At 50.0% G+C, this 17,344-nt stretch overlaps 1 protein-coding gene across 1 annotated transcript in view; it reads left to right on the top strand.

The window, feature by feature from the left end:
* Window positions 1-12,734, top strand: part of ATOH8 (atonal bHLH transcription factor 8) — a 41,304-nt gene extending 28,570 nt beyond the window's left edge. Inside the window, exon 3 of the mRNA XM_043917794.1 lies at window positions 11,705-12,734. Coding sequence (XP_043773729.1) covers window positions 11,705-11,710 — 6 coding nt within the window. The 3' untranslated portion in view covers window positions 11,711-12,734. The remainder of the gene's footprint in view (window positions 1-11,704) is intronic.
* Window positions 12,735-17,344: the final 4,610 nt, after the last annotated feature.

The raw sequence follows: 17,344 nt of genomic DNA on the forward strand, positions 1-17,344 counted from the left end.
GATATAAGGGGCTTAGGGAAAATGGGAAGGGCCAGAGGAGGGGTTTGGACACTGTTTTTGCAGAAGTCATTTGGTTATTTGGGTTGTCCAGGGCCTCATGGCTTCTCCCAGCCACCCCATTATTGCCTCCATGCATCCTGAAGTATCAATAGCTAGACTTTTACTGAGGGTCTCCTCAAGACATGCTGTGGGCTTTGCAAAGGCTTGCAGGCTGTGGTCTTTGCAAAGGTTTGCAGGCTGGCACTTTGGCATGTATTGGCTTGTCTGGCTGGTGCCCCATCGCTGCTGCTGTCGATTTGCTATAAGGATTGGGGAGGGGAGACTGGAGATGTGCAGAAGGGTGGTGGGGAGCGATCTTAAGCCCTGGGGATCCCTGACACTGTGGTTGGGGATGTGTGTGTGTGTGTGTGTGTGTGTGTGTGTGTGTAGTGTTGGTGGCAGATCGTGTGAGAGTCATAAGTCAGGGCCCATGGGAAGCTTCCAGGGAGCAGGACCTTCTTCACCTGGCTAGGCCACCTGTCTGCCCAGCTGTCTGCTCTCCTCCAGCCTGTCTGTAGGGCAAGGTCAGGGGCTCCTTGTGCTTCTGGGGTCTGGAAGAGCAGCGTGCAGCCAAGTGGAGTTGGCTGGACACTCCCAGGATGGGAAGCAGATGGGAGACTGCAGCAGCTGGGGCTCAGGCCTCACCCAGGCCAGCTTGACCCTTGCCCTATACTGTGGGGTGGGGTGGGATGGGGGCCAAGAAAGACAGACCGGCTGAGGGACTCGGAGGGAGAGACAGAGGGGCGGTCAAGATAGCTGGCACAGAGACACACAGGCCGAGTATGGAGACAGAAGCAGAGCCTGGCCACCAGAGAGAGTGGCCTGCAGCCCAAGAAGGCATTGGCACAGTGGGGCCTGGGGTCTCCCTGCTGGTCCCCTGCAGGCCCATGGGCTCCTTCCTAGCACTGGCCTGACTCTGAGAGTGCCAGGCCTCCCACGGCCAGCCACCTTCACTTAGGCCCCTGTAGATGAAGGCTGAGATTGCCTTAGAACCAGGGAGGTAGCAGCTGGGTGGATGGTTTGGGGACTTTCTAGTCCTTTTTGCTGATGAAGAAACTGAACCTTGTAGGTAGGGGCTTAGGGCTCTGCTTTTCTCTGCTGCATCCTAGCATGTGACCTAGGGCCTCCATTTTCCCATCTGCAAAATGGGAACAACAACAGCCACCTCCCAAGGGCCATACAACAGCAAAGGAGTGTGGTGGGCTCCAGACGAGGCCTCTGTCAATGGATTTGCTGACTTCTGTCCCCAGGTCTAGGGGGACAGGGAGCCGAGGACGACCTGGCCCCCTCTCTCAGGAGCTCATGGTGGCACTGTGTGGGGTGAGTGGGCAGGCGATGGCAGTTGCACCAACCAAAGCTCAGACACAGAGGAGAGAGGAGAAGTCAGTGTGAAGCTCTTGGAGGCTTCAAAGGGAAACATATGTCCCCAGCCTGCAGTGAGGTGGATCTGGAGCCCTCACTGTCTGAACTGGGGACACAGCGAGCAGCAGAACCCCACCCTCCTGGAGTCTCTGTTTCTGTGGGCAGGAATAACCGGAAGCTAGGCTGTAACCAGAACAGGGGGACTGCATGGGGATGTCTCAGTGCTGGTCCTGGTACCTGCGTCCCAGCTCCACCTCTAGCATCTTAGCCCAGGAGGGATCCCCTGTACTTAGCACAGTAACCCTTGTTGTTCTTACCACTAGGAAAGTTCTTCCGTATGTGCTTGACTGACCCTGAGGTCTGAACACATCCATTGGCCTCAATTTGAAGGGGCTTATTTATTTATTTAAATATGTACCTATTTATTTGGCTGTGCCGGGTCTTAGTTGAAGCCCCAGAATATTTATCTTCGTTGTGGCATGCAGGACCTTTAGTTGTGACATGTGGACTCTCAGTTGCAGCATATGGGATCCAATTCCCTGACCAGGGATTGAACCCAGGGCCTCCGCATGGGAGCACTGTGTCTTATCCACTGGACCACCAGAGAAGGTCCCAGCAGCAAGGAGTTTGGACTTCTGGACCAAGCCATGCTCCTGACCTGGCTTCCTTGTATCACAGGCAGCCACAGCATCCTACAGCCCAGGGCCCCCTAACAATTGAATTCACTCCTCTGGTGAGCAGCCTGGTGGGACAGGGGAAAGACGACTAGGCAGCATTTACCAGCAACAGTGTTTTCAGTGGGCTTCCGTGATAGCTCAGCTGCTAAAGAATCCACCTGCAATGCAGGAGACCTGGGTTCGATCCCTGGGTTGGGAAGATTCCCCTGGAGAAGGACATGGCAACCCACTCCAGTATTCTTGTCTGGAAAATCCCACGGATGGAGAAGCCTGGCAGGCTACAGTCCACAGGGTCTCCAAGAATCGAACACGGCTTAGCGACTCAACCACAGGTGGTTTCAGCTTTGCCCTGGGGTTAGATTGTAAGCTGCCCCAGGGCAGGGCCTCGAGCTCCAGTGCTTGTCACAGAGCTGACACTCAGGAGGAACTCAATAAATCTTTGTTGAGTCAATGAATTCCACCCCCCCACCCCCCCCGCCCAGTTCATGGTCCCTAGGTGGAGTCTTCCGGCTCACAAGGGGCTCTGGCCATCACTTTGCAGCTCTAAGACCTTGAGAGTCCTCCTAGCCAGGACACAGTGTGATCCTTGATTCACACCATGTTCCCGCCCTCAGCAAACAGCAGCCAGCTCCAACTGCTCATAAATTTCCTGCCTGTCACCCGTGGCGCCCGGGCCAGGCAAGGCAGGAGGCGCTGGGGGTGGGCTGAGCCATACCTGCTTCCAGTTCCCTGGGAAGTTTGGAGGCCAGAAGCCCAGACCTCTGCATGTGCCCAGAATAACCTCAGCAGAGCCAGGCCCCTTGGAGATGTGGAAGCAGGTCTGCCAAATGCAAAGATGAATGGGCTGGAATGTTCGAGAAAACACAAACACCCGCTTGCGGTACGGTTTGTGCAAGCTGATTTCACTCCCAAGAAATCTGATACAGGCCTGCCTAAGCACAGGAAAAGTGTGTGGATGTATGGACCTAGAGAGTATCATACTGAGTGAAGTAAGTTAGACAGGGAAAGACAAATATCATATAATATCACTTATAAGTAGAATCCAAAAGTGATACAAGCGAGGTTATTTACAAAACAGAAACAGACTCACAGACATAGAAAGCAAGCTTATGGCTACTAACAGGGAAAACAATGGGAAGGGATAAATTAGGAGTTTGGAATTAACATATACACACTACTGTATGCAATAGATAAATAGTAAGGATATATAGCACAAGGAACTATATTCAATATCTTGTAATAATCTACAATGGAAAAGAATCTGAAAAAGAATATATATATATCTAAGTGAGTCACTTTGCTGTATACCTGAAATTAATACAACATTGTAAATCAACTGTGGTGGTGGTGGTTTAGTCACTAAGTCGTGACCAACTCTTTGCGACCCCACGGACTGTAGCCTGCCAGGCGCCTCTGTCCGTAGGATTTCCCTGGCAGGAATACTGGAGTGGGTTGCCATTTCCTCCTCGAGGGGACTTCCCGATCCATGAATTGAACTTGTGTCTCCTGCTCGGCAGGCGGATTCTTTACCGCTGAGCCACCTTAAGACTTCCCTGGTTGTCCCGTGGTTAAGAATCCGCCTTGCGATGCAGGGGATATAGGTTCCATCCCTGGTCTGGGAAGATGCCACATGCCTCAGGGTGACTAAGCCTGGGTGTCCCAACCCTAAAGCTCATGCTCCACAACAAGAGAAGCGACCATAAAGGGAAGCCCATGCAACACAACCAGAGGGTAGCCCATGCAGCAACGAAGATCCAGTGTAGCCAAAAATAAAATAAATAAATAAAATTTAAATAGAAATAAAAAAAAATTTTTAAACTAGAAAAGAAAAGAAAAGCGTGTGGACGAGCAATCACCTATAGCTATCATGGTTTCTCTGGGTGGGGAGAGGGAGGTGACTTAAATGGTTTTCTTCTGTTTAGTTGTCTGTGTTTTTTAAGTTTTCTACAATTAACCTGTACTACCTATGCATGTACGGAAGTTTTCATGGTTTTATTGAGATTATAGTTTACTCATTTAAAGCTGACAATCCAACAGATTCTAAGATTTTCACTAAAATGTGGCCATCACGACCACCAATTTAGAGCATTTTCTTTCTTTCCCCCTTTTTTCTTCTAATATTTGGTTGCACTGGCTCTTAGTTGCAGCATGCTGGATATTTATTGCCATGTGCTTTGCAGCACGTGAGATCTTTTTTCTTTTTAATGCGGCCTCAGCATCTTTAGTTGTGGCATGTGGGATCTAGTTCCCTGACCAGGAGTAGAACTCCCAGGGCCCCCCGCATTGGCAATGTGGAGTCTTAACCACTGGACCACCATGGAAACCCCTAGTTTAGACCATTTTTATCAGCTCCAAAGAGACCCTGTATGCTTTAGCAGTTCATGTCTCCTTCCCAGTTCTGGGCAACCACAAATCTGTAGATTTCCCTGTTATGGACATTTCATGTGAATGGAATCGTGTAATATTTGAACATTTGTGTCTGGATCCTTTCACCTTGCATACTGTTCTCCAGGTTTATCCAAGTTCTGTCATGTGTCAGGACTTCATGCCTTTTTATGGCTGAGTAATATTCTTTTGTATGAATATACCACAATTCACTTGTTTATTCACTATGAATGTGATTTCAGTAATTTAAAAATTGTGCTTACTGAAGCAACTTAGCACACACACCATCTTGGGATTCCCGGGTGGTGCTAGTAAATAAAGAACCTGCCTACCAATGCAGGAGACATAAGAGATGTGGGTTTGATCCCTGAGTCAGGAAGATACCCTGGAGAACGGAATGGCAACCCACTCCAGAATTCTTGCCTGGAGAATCCCATGGACAGAGGAGCCTGGCAGGCTATATAAGTCCATAGGGTTGTAGAGTTGGACGTGACTGAAGCGTCTGAGCATGCATGCACAGATTTATTGCTTCCTGTTCTGGACGTTTCTGGCCAAGATGGCAGTTGGTTCCATGTGACTATTTCTGGTTACTTGTTTTGAGACTTTTCAGCCTATGATACCATTTTATGTTTTCAAACACCAGTGAGTCACCCCAAGGACCCAGATCTTTGCAGGAATGGGAACTGGTGCTTCAACTGTGGGTCAGACCCTGATGGGCGCAAGTGGCTCCCTTGTGCCATTGGTTCTTTGCAACTGACCTAAAGATGGGTACTATTACTGTGCTCATTTTAAAGATGAGTAAACTGAGACTTTGAGAGATCAACCAGCCTGCCCAGGGCCCCAGGGCCCCAGAGCCCCACTGACTCTAAGGCCAAGATGAAACCTAGCATTCAGCATTTAGAACCAAACACAAAATCCCCTTTTAGCCTAAATATTGGTTTACATAAAAGTGAAAGATATGGGATTTCCTGGCAGTCCAGTGGTTAGGACTTGGCACTTTCACTGCCAACAGCTGGGTTCAATCCCTGGTCAGGGAACTAAGATCCCACAAGCTGTGTAGCTCATCTTTCCCCACCCCACCTCCCCCCCGCAAAAAAAAGATGAAAGTAAAACAATGCCTGATAATGTGGGTCTTGCAAAATATATCTCTGATGCCCTCCCCGCTTGCCCTTTTTTTTTTTTAAGTATTTTTTTAAAATTAATTAATAAATTTGAAAAGCTTTTGCCTACCCTGGGTCTTTGTGGCTGTGTTTGGGCTTTTTCTAGTTGTGGAGAGTGGGGGCTACTCTCTAGTTGCCTTGCTCAGGCTTCTCACTGCAGTGCCTTCTGCTGTTGCAGAGCACGGCTCCAGAGCACAGGCTTGATGGTTGGGGTTCATGGGCTTAGTTCTCCACAGCATGTGCGATCTTCCCAGAGCAGGGATAGAACCCATGTCTCCTACATTGGGACATTGGGAGGTGGATTCTTTACCACTGAGTCACCAGGGAAGCCTCATTCTTCTTCTTCTTTTTCTTTTTTCTCATGTTTTGGCTGTGCCATGCAGCCTGTGGGATCTTAGTCCCCCAACCAGGGACTGAACCCACTCCCCCTGCATTAGAAGCATGGAGTGTTTACTACTGGACTGTCAGGGAAGTCCCTGTCTTTCATATTTTAGTGTTAAAATAACATTTGCAATCTGACTGCTCCCTTTAAGGACAAACCATAAAAAACAAACAAACAAACAAACAAAAAAAAACCCTCAGGATTTCATTATCATTTGATGCCTTTTTCTGCTCATAAAAGGCTGTATCCAGATTGCTTATCTATAGAAAAAATGTATAATTTGAAAACAATGATACATGGTTAAGTAAGTAAAGTGACTGAAAATGAACTTGAAAGGTAAAATAACTTACAGGCAGAAATCATAATTTTTTAAAATGCCCCTACAGTGATAAAATTACTCTGTAGCACACAAAAGTGATCAAGAGAGGAAACCAATCCACTTAAAGCCAGAGACAAACTTAGTAAGCAGAGGGGATATAATTAGAAATTTAAAAACTGGAAGTGAACAAAAGCAGAAAGATGCAATATGGTTCCTGAATTCACAACTGTTACAGGCACAGTTAGCCAAAATGTCCAGTGACACATTTGAAATAGGAAACCTATCTGTGGCACATAATCACTATATTAAATAAAATGGCAGTGACTAGAAATATTTATTCACGTGGCCAACAAATAGCAAATATTTATTGAGATGCTACTGTGTGTCCAGGCTGTTTTAGGCCCTGAGGCTACAACAGCCAACAAAACAGACCACATCCCTGGCCTTGTGGAGCTGATGTTCCAGCCACAAATGAGTGAACAATCAAAAGATGATTTCTGGAACTTCCCTGGTGGTCCAGTGGTTAGGACTCTGTGGTTTCACTGCTGAGGTTGTGGGTTCCATCCTTGCTTTTGGAACTAAGATCCCACAAGCTGTGCGGTGTGACCAAAAAAAAAAAAAAAAGATGACTCCTGAATGTGATAAACGCAGCCACTTTGTCACACTAACCAAATCACCTCAGTCGGACTCCACACATCAGACCTGCTGAAAGGGACCTGGGAGGGATCTTGCCTAGTCATTTTTTAAAGTTACGATAGTGAGACTTTTTGATGCTTTCGAACTGTAGTGCCGGAGAAGATTCTTGAGAGTCCCTTGGACAGCCAGGAGGTCAAACTGGTCAATCCTAAAGGACATAAACCCTGAATATTCATTGAAAGGACTGATGCTGAAGCTCCAGTACTTTGGCCACCTGATGTGAAGAGCCAACTCATTGGAAAAGACCTTGATGCTGGGCAAGATTGAGGGCAAGAGAAGGAGCGACAGAGGATGAGATAGTTGGATGGCATCATCGACTCAATGGACATGAGTTTGAACAAACTCCAGGAGACAGTGAAGGACAGGGAGGCCTGGCGTGCGGCAGACCATAGAGTTGCAAAGAGTCGGACATGACCGAGCAACTGAATAACAACAACATTAGTGAGAGGCAGAACCTGTATTTAAAGGGCATCTTCTTTGTTGAGAGACTGTGTAGGGGGCTCCTCAGGACAATGAAACCCTTACCCAGCCATACCCAGAGTGTTGGCTGCAGTGGAAACAACCACCCACAAAAAGTACGGAGCTGGATGGGATGCAAGCTGTGTTTCTCACCTGGAGCAGGATGTGGCCAGGGGTTACGTGAGCAGGAGTCTGTGGTGTGGTTGTCACAGTGGAGAGTAAGTCCAGCCCTCTCCTCTGTATTTGCAATTATGCTTGCACGTGTGCGTGTGCACACACACCTAAACACACACCTTGCCTCTTCTGAAGGGATGGCGTAGGTAGATTTGTCTCCTGTCTTTCAGCCACAGCTGATGGGTCCCTGGTAAGAAATCTGACTGAGGCTGGACCAGTGGCCTGCCTTCACTGGGCATTTGGGGTGGATAGTTGAGAGACTGGATCAGTGGGGAGACAGGCAGTAAAGAAGCAGGGCCTAGACGGGGCCGAGTGACGTGGTTGGCAGGCACCTGGAGGGAATGGCCATAGATTGCCCCTTGAGGTTTGCAAGCTTTCCTGAGACTTTCCTCTAGCCTCCCTGAAATGCCCTTTCATTGTTTTTTAGCTGCTAAGTCGTGTCAGACTCTTTGGGACCCCATGGACTTTAGCCCACCAGACTTCTCTGTCCATGGCATTTCCCAGGCAAGAATACTGGAGTGGGTTGCCATTTCCTCCTCCAGGGGATCTTCCCAACCCAAGGATCAAACTCATGTCTTCTGCATTGGTGGGCAGATTCTTTACCACTGAACCATAGGGAAGCCCCTTGGGTAACCTTGAATAATGGAAAGATAGGAATGAGTTTCTACTCCCCACAATTCAGTCACAGTCACAGAATCAAAAGAAAATGCTGGGTAAATAAAACCATACAAATTTCTTGACTGCAGGATTTTTCAGAGCTTTTGATATGTCCATATATACTGTGACTTTCTCCAGGGGATCTTCCTGACCCAGGGATCAAACCTGGGTCTCCTGCATTGCAGGCAGACTCTTTATTAGCTGAGCCACCAGGGAAGCCCATACATGACTTTCCAAGGTGGGGCCAAGGTCTGTGATGTTTCCAGATCTCATGGGATATGCCTCACCTGGCTCATACTCTGCAGAGCAACCCTTTGGGGAGTGCTAATCCACGTGCATGGGCTTGTACTTGCCATACAGGTGAAGGAATTAAATCATAGAGAGGAAGCATCAGCTTCCCAAGGTCATACAGCTGGTTAATTGCAGAAAAGGTCCTGGCACCTAAGACCTCCTGGTGTTCCTCCCACCACACCCCAGTTGACATAAGGCTTCCTTGGACAGATGATGTTATGTGTGGGATTCCTGGTCCAAGGTGGGTGGTGGAAGGCAGGTCCAGTATAGACAGGAGGGAAAGGGTGGGGTTGAGAACTGAAGGTCAGGCCTTGGGCGGGTGGTAGCCATGGCTTCCGTGGAGTCTGAGAGCCCTACTGATGGCTTGGGGCAGAGCCCGGCTGGGCGGCTGCGCCTTGACAGAGCAGCCAGGGGGCCGGCTCCAGCTGCCCCAGCCTTGCGCGCCTTCTCTGACCACAGGCGGACTGAGCAAGGGAGGAACGCGGGGCCAGTCCTCGGCCGGCCCGCCCAGGCAGCCAGCGCCGGGATGACGCGGCTGTAAATCACCCCGTGGACCACAGACCCAGTGCCATCCCCACGGGTTTCCTTTCCGCTTCTTAATCCTCCTCTTCAGACTCAGTAACAAAAAGCAGATTCCTGCTGGGGCCAGCACACACCATGGGCTCGGAGAATGTGAGCCCGAACTCACCACATCAAGATGCTCCCTCCTCTCACTTTTCCTTTTACCCGTGTCTTAGCCTCTGTTAGCCGGAGGACACTCCCTCCCCCTGGCGGGGCTCCCTCACCCTCCCTGGACCCCACTTCCAGCCTTGCCCCAGCCTCTACCTTGGCCGCCTGCCCATTGGACGCCCAGGCCTGAGGCTCACCGGGGCCTGTGGTTAGCAGCCCCTCCAGCCTCGTGGTTTGGCTCCAGCCCGGCTCCCCAAGCCTCCCTTTCAGCAGGAGTTGCCTTCATGTGTTAGGGTAAACAGCACCGATCAGGGTTCAAATGCTGGTGCTGCCAACTCGTAGGTAGCACTTACCTCTGAGATGGGGGATGTGAGAAGGTTCCCTGGCACGTCGGAGGTGCCTGACAGCTGTTCTGTTCCAAAAATAAGTGCTTAGCTGTTTGTTCAGGGTTGTTGCAAGAAGCAAGAGAGAGGTATTTGGCACCGCTTTGCTAGGGGTTTGCGTGCCCAGTTAAGGGATGGTTGTTCTCCTGAGTGTTCTTAGGTGGACTTGGAGCCCCTCAAGAGCCTCCCCACCAGGTCTGATCTCCCTCCAAAGCTAAAGCCCTGGCAGCCCCCATGACCTCTCCCCATCTCCTATCCCTTCCTGTAGCAAATCCTACCCTTTGGTCAGTTTTCTCATGAGCAACACCAAGTTCAGTGGCCAGAGTGAAGTTTCTGAAGGTCAGGACTACAAGGGACTGAAAGGTGGTCTAACCTAAGGGTTTTCCAATTTGCCCCAAAGCACCTGAGTTCTCAGAGACTTCACCAGGCTGCACGTTGGAAGGAATACTGTAGACTCTGGGTCCCCTTCTCTCTGTGTCCCGCATCCTCTCCTGATTCAAATAGACCAGAACCATGCTCATTTGTTTTCTGCATTAGAATTTCAAGGTCAGACTTCATTACTATTTTATTTCCACTAGATGAAGACACTGTCATTTTGTAGATAAGAACGCAAGCCTAGCTGGCGGGGGGATGGGCTGCACCTAGAGTCGGCCTCTTGGCTGCTGGTGTAGTATCTTGTCTGAAGGATGTGGGGAGAAGGAGGTGAGGATGCCATTCCTGTGGGCAGGGGCAGGGCTGACTCTAACATTCCTTGGAGGTGTGACCTGGGGATTGTAGGTCACACCTGGGTATCAGGACCGGGGTCCCTGAGCTTCTTCTATCCGCTACACCCCACCCCCATCCCCCAAACCAACTAAATCAGCATGTGTGCTAAGTCAATTCAGTCTTGTCCTACACTCTGTGACCCATGGACTGTAGCCCACCAAGCTCCTCTGTCCATGGGATTCTCTAGGCAAGAATACTGGAGTGGGTTGCCATGCCCTCCTCCAGGGGATCTTCCCAACCCAGTGATCAAACCTACGTCTCCTGTGTCTCCTGCATTGGTAGGCAGGTTCTTTACCACTAGCACCACATGGGAAGCCCAACTCAGTCAGCAGTGGCTCTGAAATGCAGTAGGGGTGGGGTGGGGAGTAAGGGGACACTGTGGGCTCTGGGGGGCAGCCAGTCCTGGGTCCAAATGGTGGCTCCATCCCTTACTGAACCTTTCAAGATGCAGTCCCTGCCTGAGCCATATGGGTCCTTCCTGGGGCAGCCACGAGGGTAAGTAAGAACAGGTGCTACGGGTGCCGGCACCTTGTACAGGCTGGCCTTCTGGAGTTAGGACCAGTGTGTGTGTGTCGGGGGCAGGGGTGCTTCTGACCATTGGTTGTTTCTTTTCTTTTTTAAAAAATTTATTTATTTGACTGTGCCAGGTCTCAGTTGCAGCACGTGGGACCTTTAGTTGTGGCATGTGGGATCCAGTTCCCTGATCAGGGATGGAACCTGGGCCCCTTGCACTGGGAGCAAGGAGTCTCAGCCACTGGACCACCAGGATGTCCCCGTTGGTTGTTTCTTTTTGTTTGTTGAGGGATAGTTGATTTACAATATTATATTATTTTCAGTTTTATAATATAGTGAATCAAAATTTTTATAGATTATATTCCGTTTAAAGTTATTACAAAATATTGGCTATATTTCCTGCACCATACAATATATCCTTTTAGCTTAGCTATTTTATTTTTTCTTTGTTTCTTAGCTTTATTTTTATTTTTTTTTGTATTGGAGTGTGTTTGATTTGGGGGCTTCCTGGTGGCTCAGTTGGTAAAGAATCTGCCTGCAGTGCAGGAGACTGCCTCTTGTTTTACCTTCAGGTGTGCGACAAAGTGATTACTTATACATATACCTATTCTTTTTCAGATTCGTTTTCCATATAGGTTATTACGGAGTATTGAGTAGAGTTCCCTGTGCTATACAGTAGGTCCTTGTTGATTATCTATTTTATATATGGTAGCGTATATGTCAATCCTATCCTCCTGATTTATCCTTTTCCTCCCATTGGCTGTTTCTTTCAGGAGTGACCAGCCATGGGCCTGCCCAAGGATGCTGCTGTGGGCCCTCTTTCCAAGTCAAGCTTGAGGAGAAGGGGAGCTTGCCAAGTCCAGCCTCATCTTCCTCTCTAATATGCCACCGGATGCTCAGACCACCGCCTCTCAGGACAAGAGCTAGCCTGCCTCCTTCTCACCCACTCCCCACACCCCCACCCCCAGCCACTCTGCGGTGACTTTGCACTTTGCTCTCTGCCTGGTGGGGTGGGAAGAGCAAAGCCTTCGCCTTGCCCGGGCCTGAGGCCCACCGTCCATCTGGCTACAGAAATTCATTGCCAAAGATTCAACAGGGACACTGAACAAACTGGGGGTGAGAGGACCCCACAGTGAAAAGCCACACTGTGGCTCTGTGACCTTTGCTCCTCGTGTTGCCCGGGTCCCATCTCAGGCCAAAGACGAATCAACATTTCCACTAGGAACTCATGGAAGAGATGGATGTTTGGTGACTTCAGACCTGACCCGGAACTGTCTTTCTCCACTGGGCCCTGAGCTGGCTGGACACAAGATAAACCTTCTAGGGCCTGTGAGTGGGAGGCTGGAGGTGCCTGTGGGGAGTGGGATCTGAGATCCCGGCCCCTCTCTCCTTCCCACTGGCTGCCCAGGCCTCTGACCTTGATTTTCCATGTTCCCTGGGCCCAGGCTCCTTCTTGGGCCCTCAGCGTCATGAGAAGTGAGTGTGTAGGGAGAGCAGCGCCCGCACACCCCACCCCCGGGACTTGCCTCGAGGTGACCTGCCCCCAGCTGGCCTGGCCAGCCACTCCTTGCCAGGGGCCTGCCCTCCTGACGGGCCTGCCTGGAGGCCAATGGTCTGTGACGGTCGTTCCGGGGGGCAGAGGGGAGGAAGGGACCAGGGGAATGGGCCAGTAATGTGGGGAGGAAGGCATGTTCAAAGCCAAGGCCTGTTCTTTCCTTGTGCTCACAAGGCCAAAGCTGTTCACATCTGTGCTCAACCATCTGCTTCAAATTGAAGTAAAAGCCCCAATGTGTAAAGAAAACACTTGCTTGTGTTGATGGACTCTGTGGGTGACCAGGACTTTGGCCGGTCAGTCAGGGGGAGGAGAGAGGTTAAGAGTCCTTCAGAAATGAGCAGTGTGTGGATGAGTGTGTGTGTGTGTGTGTGTGTGTGTGTGACGGGGTGGGGTGGGGCCCTCTCCATGGGCTTGGCCTAGACTGGTGACCAGGAGGCCAGGTCAGGAACATGTGAGGAGCTTTCTCTGTTTGTGCCTCATTTACTCCATACCATGAGTTTATAAGGTGGGGACTGAATTTTTTATCCCGTTGTACAGATGAGGAACCTGAGTACAGAAGGAGACAGGGCAGGTCAGCGACAAAGCCAGGTCTCACACAAGGGTGGCCTCACTTCAAAGCCTGTGCTCTTAACACTTTTTCAGCCTCATAAGCCAGTTCTGGCCCAAGGTCTTGGCATGGCTTTTTCCCATCCCTGCGCTGCAGTGGGCCTTGGATGGGACAGTAACAGCCCAGCAGGAGTGGTTGGGTTGTGGTTTAGTCACTCAGACGTGTCCAATTCTTGTGACCCCATGGGCTCTAGCTCACCAGGCTCCTCTCTCCATGGGATTTCCCAGGCAAGAATACTGGAGTGAGTTGCCATTTCCCTCTCTCGGGGAACTTCCTGATCCAGGGATTGAACCCTGGTCTCCTGTGCTGCAGGCGGTCTCCTGCATTGCAGGTGGATTGGATTCTTTACCAACTGATTCACCAGGGAAGCCCTCATGGGGATTGGGGAGGGGTAATTAGAAAAGAACTCCGAAAGGAATGTCAGGGTGGAGGGCTGTAGGAGGGGCAGAGGTCTTGGAGGATAAATAGGAGTTTTCTGAGCAGAGGAATGGAAGAAGAACTTTCTATGCAGAGAAGTCTTCAGTCCTCAAAAGAGGTTAGAATCACCTAAGGAGGTTATTAAACATTGACATAAAGTGTTGATGCCAAAGTTCCATCTTCAGAAATTCTGCTATATTGGTCTGGGCACTTGGGACTTTTAAAAGCTCCCCAAGTGATTCCAATGTGCAGGCAAGGTGGAGAGTTACTGGATTAAGTGGGGTTAGATCACTGACAAAAAAAGTGATTTAGAATCACTGATGTGGAATACAGGCTGTGCCAAAAATGTGGACGTATGTGTGTATGTGTGTGTGTGTGTGTGTGTGTGTACAAATAGACAAGCAAATAATTGTGATACCATCAGATGACTATATGAATGTATACACACATATGAGTGACAAGAAGTTCCATGTTTTTTATTTCTTTTCTTTTCTAGCTTTTCTCCCAATACAGCAGCTTTGATTCTTTTGCATGCACACACACACACACACACTCCTTCTTGAACACACATGCATGCCCAGATATCCACCGTGTACATCCCCAGGGAAGAAAAATCCATTTCCCATGGATTCACATTTCATTGGCAGCCTTCTCAACAGTTTGTGTAAATAACCGTGCAAGAAGACCCTCACCAAAATAAAAGTGATAAAGAGCCGCCTTCCTGGAGCCTTGAGAGCACTTGTCCTGTTTCAGCTGAGAGTGTGGTCACAGGGCCCCCGCAGCTTCGTTTATACACATACCCTCCATGCTCCGTTGTTTGCTCTGGGTCCTGGCCCCACACACCAGGGGTGGCTCAGTCATGGAGGGCGTGTACCCATGTGGGAGGCCATGCGTGTACACACCGTGTCCACGTGTGTACCTCTGGTTCGTGCTTGGTTCCTGCAGCATGCGTGCTTCTTTCTCTCCAAAGGGCAAAACCACAAAGAAGAGCTCTGGAAGTCAGAGATCCTCCCAAGCTCAAGGCTGAGTGTCATCGGGCTCTTTGAAAACAACACGCACACAGGCTGCATGCTCCTTCTTGGGACCTCAGACAGTCCCAGAAGAGAGGTGTAAATTCTGGGGAAGGGGTTCCACAAGTCCCTGGGCCACTTTCTGGGGTCATAGCCTGGCCAGGGCCCCTGTGGATTCCATCTCCCCACACAGTCCTTCCTCCCATCCCTATGGCCCACCATGCGGTCCTGGACTTCCCCAAATCCCCACCACCTCATCATGTCCCATTTCCTTTCCTGATTAATCCACCCACCCATCTCCCCTTCCTCACAAGTCAGTGACATACAAGAGCTGGTAGCTCCCAGGCGCAGGGAACTGGGTAGCAGAGCTATGAGCAGGGACTGCATAGGGAGCAAAGGTGCAGACAGGGCTCCTTTGTGCCCGAGATATGGGCAGAGAGCTGGGTACCGCTAATTGGGCTGAGCTGGGGCTGTATTGGGGCTCCCCTGGGGGCTCAGACAGTAAAGAATCTGCCTCCAGTGAGAGACCTGGATTCAGTCCCTGGATCAGGAAGATCCCCTGGAGAATGGAATGGCAACCCACTCTGGTTTTTTGCCTGGAGAATCCCATGGACAGAGAAGCCTGGCAGGGTACACTCCATGGGGTCACAAAGAGTGACTTTGTGTCCACTCAGTCAGACACAACTGAGTGGCTAACATTCAACAACATAAGGGCTGTACTGGGGGGGCGGGGAGTCAGTTGGGGGCCCACTAGGGAGCTAGAGTAGGGGTTACACTTGCCTCCCACCTTCCACTTGGCTTCCTGAGCTACAAAGAGGCTATTGCCAGCAGCCCCAATGACAAATAACCTAGCCCTCTCAAAGCAAGACTCTGACATCTCCAAGTGTCTCTTTCAGCAGATTCATGGAGCACCTCTCCTTCTGACTCTCTGCCACCTGCACGGAGGCTTGCTGTCTTCAGGCTCCAGGAGGACAGGGAGGCTGGAGGGGGCCCTACCTGAGTGAGGTGGGGAGGGGAGGGAGCGGCTGGCTTCACCCTTTGCCCCAAGGATCCTCCCTTCTCACAGTCTCCTCTGGTCTCCTGGACCCCAGACAAGCTGTGTCTGCCTCCCTGAAGCCAGGGACCCCAGGAAACCTGGCTTAATAAATAACGACTTTGTTTTGCAACTATTTGGGCACGTGTCTAATCTCCAGATGGCACTGTGAATTCCTAGAAGGCAGAGATTAGGTCAATCACATCTCCAAATCCTTGAAAGGGCTTTGTACAATGTATATATCAGTTTCTTTGTTGAATAAATGGATAAACTATGAAAAATATGATAATTCATACATTTATTTTCTTCCTTCCACAAATAACTACCAAGTAGCTAATTTGTTAAGACCCTGAGAGAATAGGGCGCAGGCCTTTACCAAGGACTCAAAGAAGCTCAAGAAGCTTCCCTGGTGGTTCAGACGGTAAAGAATCTGCTGTAGTGCAGGAGACCCCGGTTCAATCCCTAGGTTGGCCCTGGAGAAGGAAATGGCAACACTTTCTACTATTCTTGCCTGGGAAACTCCATGCACAGAGGAGCCTGGTGGGCTACAGTCCACGGAGTAGCAAAGAGCAGGACTTCACTGAGCGACTAACACTTTCACTTTTAAAGAGGCTCAAAGGGAGAAGCTCCAGAGCAGAGGGGAGCCCAGACTTGAGGCTTTTTACTCTTTCTGTGGCTGAGCCTTTGTGCACTCCTGCAAAGAGGAGAGCTTCATAGCACGTGTGTCTGGCCTGCAGGAGGTGCTGAATAAACGTTTATCAAGGTGTGTGGATGAATGAATGAATGCAGCCCCACCCACACACCCCTCCTCAGGTATCACTAATCAACTGTGGCACTTTGTCTGATGGGGAGGGTCTGAAGCTGCCGGAGCTCAAGACAGTGCTCCAAGCAGTCACTATTGATCAATTGAAGAGATGTGCTTTCTTGGTTATCCCAGTCTTAGGGCCATTCTGGAGTAAACTATGGGTGGGAACCCCTCAGGCCAGCCTTTGGGGCACCATTGGGATGACATGATGGAGGATATCTCAGGAGATTGCCTCGCTTATGTCCACGGGACTATGTGGCCACTCCATGACTGGCCTCCTCTCTATGATCTGTTCCTTGCTGACCCTTCCTCCACTATTGCTAACTGGAGGTGTGTTGCTAAAGTTCCTCCCCTGGGCCTGTCACCTCTAGGCAAAGTCCAGTCTCCTTAGCTGCCCATAGGACTTGTCACAGACAGTCCCATCCCCTCCTCCAGTGACTCCAGTGTCTCCCTAGACTCAGTGACACCTAGTTTGGTCATCTAGGGATGTGGCTGAATCCAGTCCCCAGGTTTTAACAGCCCCTCTTTTCAGCCATGTCTCAGTACCTTTTCTTCTGGCTGCCCCCAAAACACGATTCTTTCTGGACGCTGGTGTTTACTGCTGTGGAAACTGTTCCTTTTTGTTTGCTTGTTCTGGCCGTACCTTGTAGCATGCAGGACCTTAGTTCCCCAACCACGGATTGAACTCATGCTTCCTGAAGTGGAAATGCAGAGTTTTGACCACTGAACAGCTGGGGAAGTCCCAGAGACAGTTCCTTTTTAATCTAACTTTCTTCTGTATCTAATCCATCAAGACCCCTGATTCCCCAGAGGGAAGTCTAATTCTCTCAACTCCATAACCTGGGCAGACAGAGAGGACCTGCTTAACCCAACAGCAAGAGCCTGGGTTCAGGTCCCCCCATCCTAAGGCTCATCTTTCCTCTTCATATGTAAATCAGAGCATTGCTTTGCTCCATCTATCTTGGGAAGCCCATTATTGCTCCAGA

This window comes from Cervus elaphus, chromosome 11 (genome assembly GCF_910594005.1).
Source record: "Cervus elaphus chromosome 11, mCerEla1.1, whole genome shotgun sequence".
In the NCBI taxonomy this organism is placed as follows: Eukaryota; Metazoa; Chordata; class Mammalia; order Artiodactyla; family Cervidae; genus Cervus; species Cervus elaphus.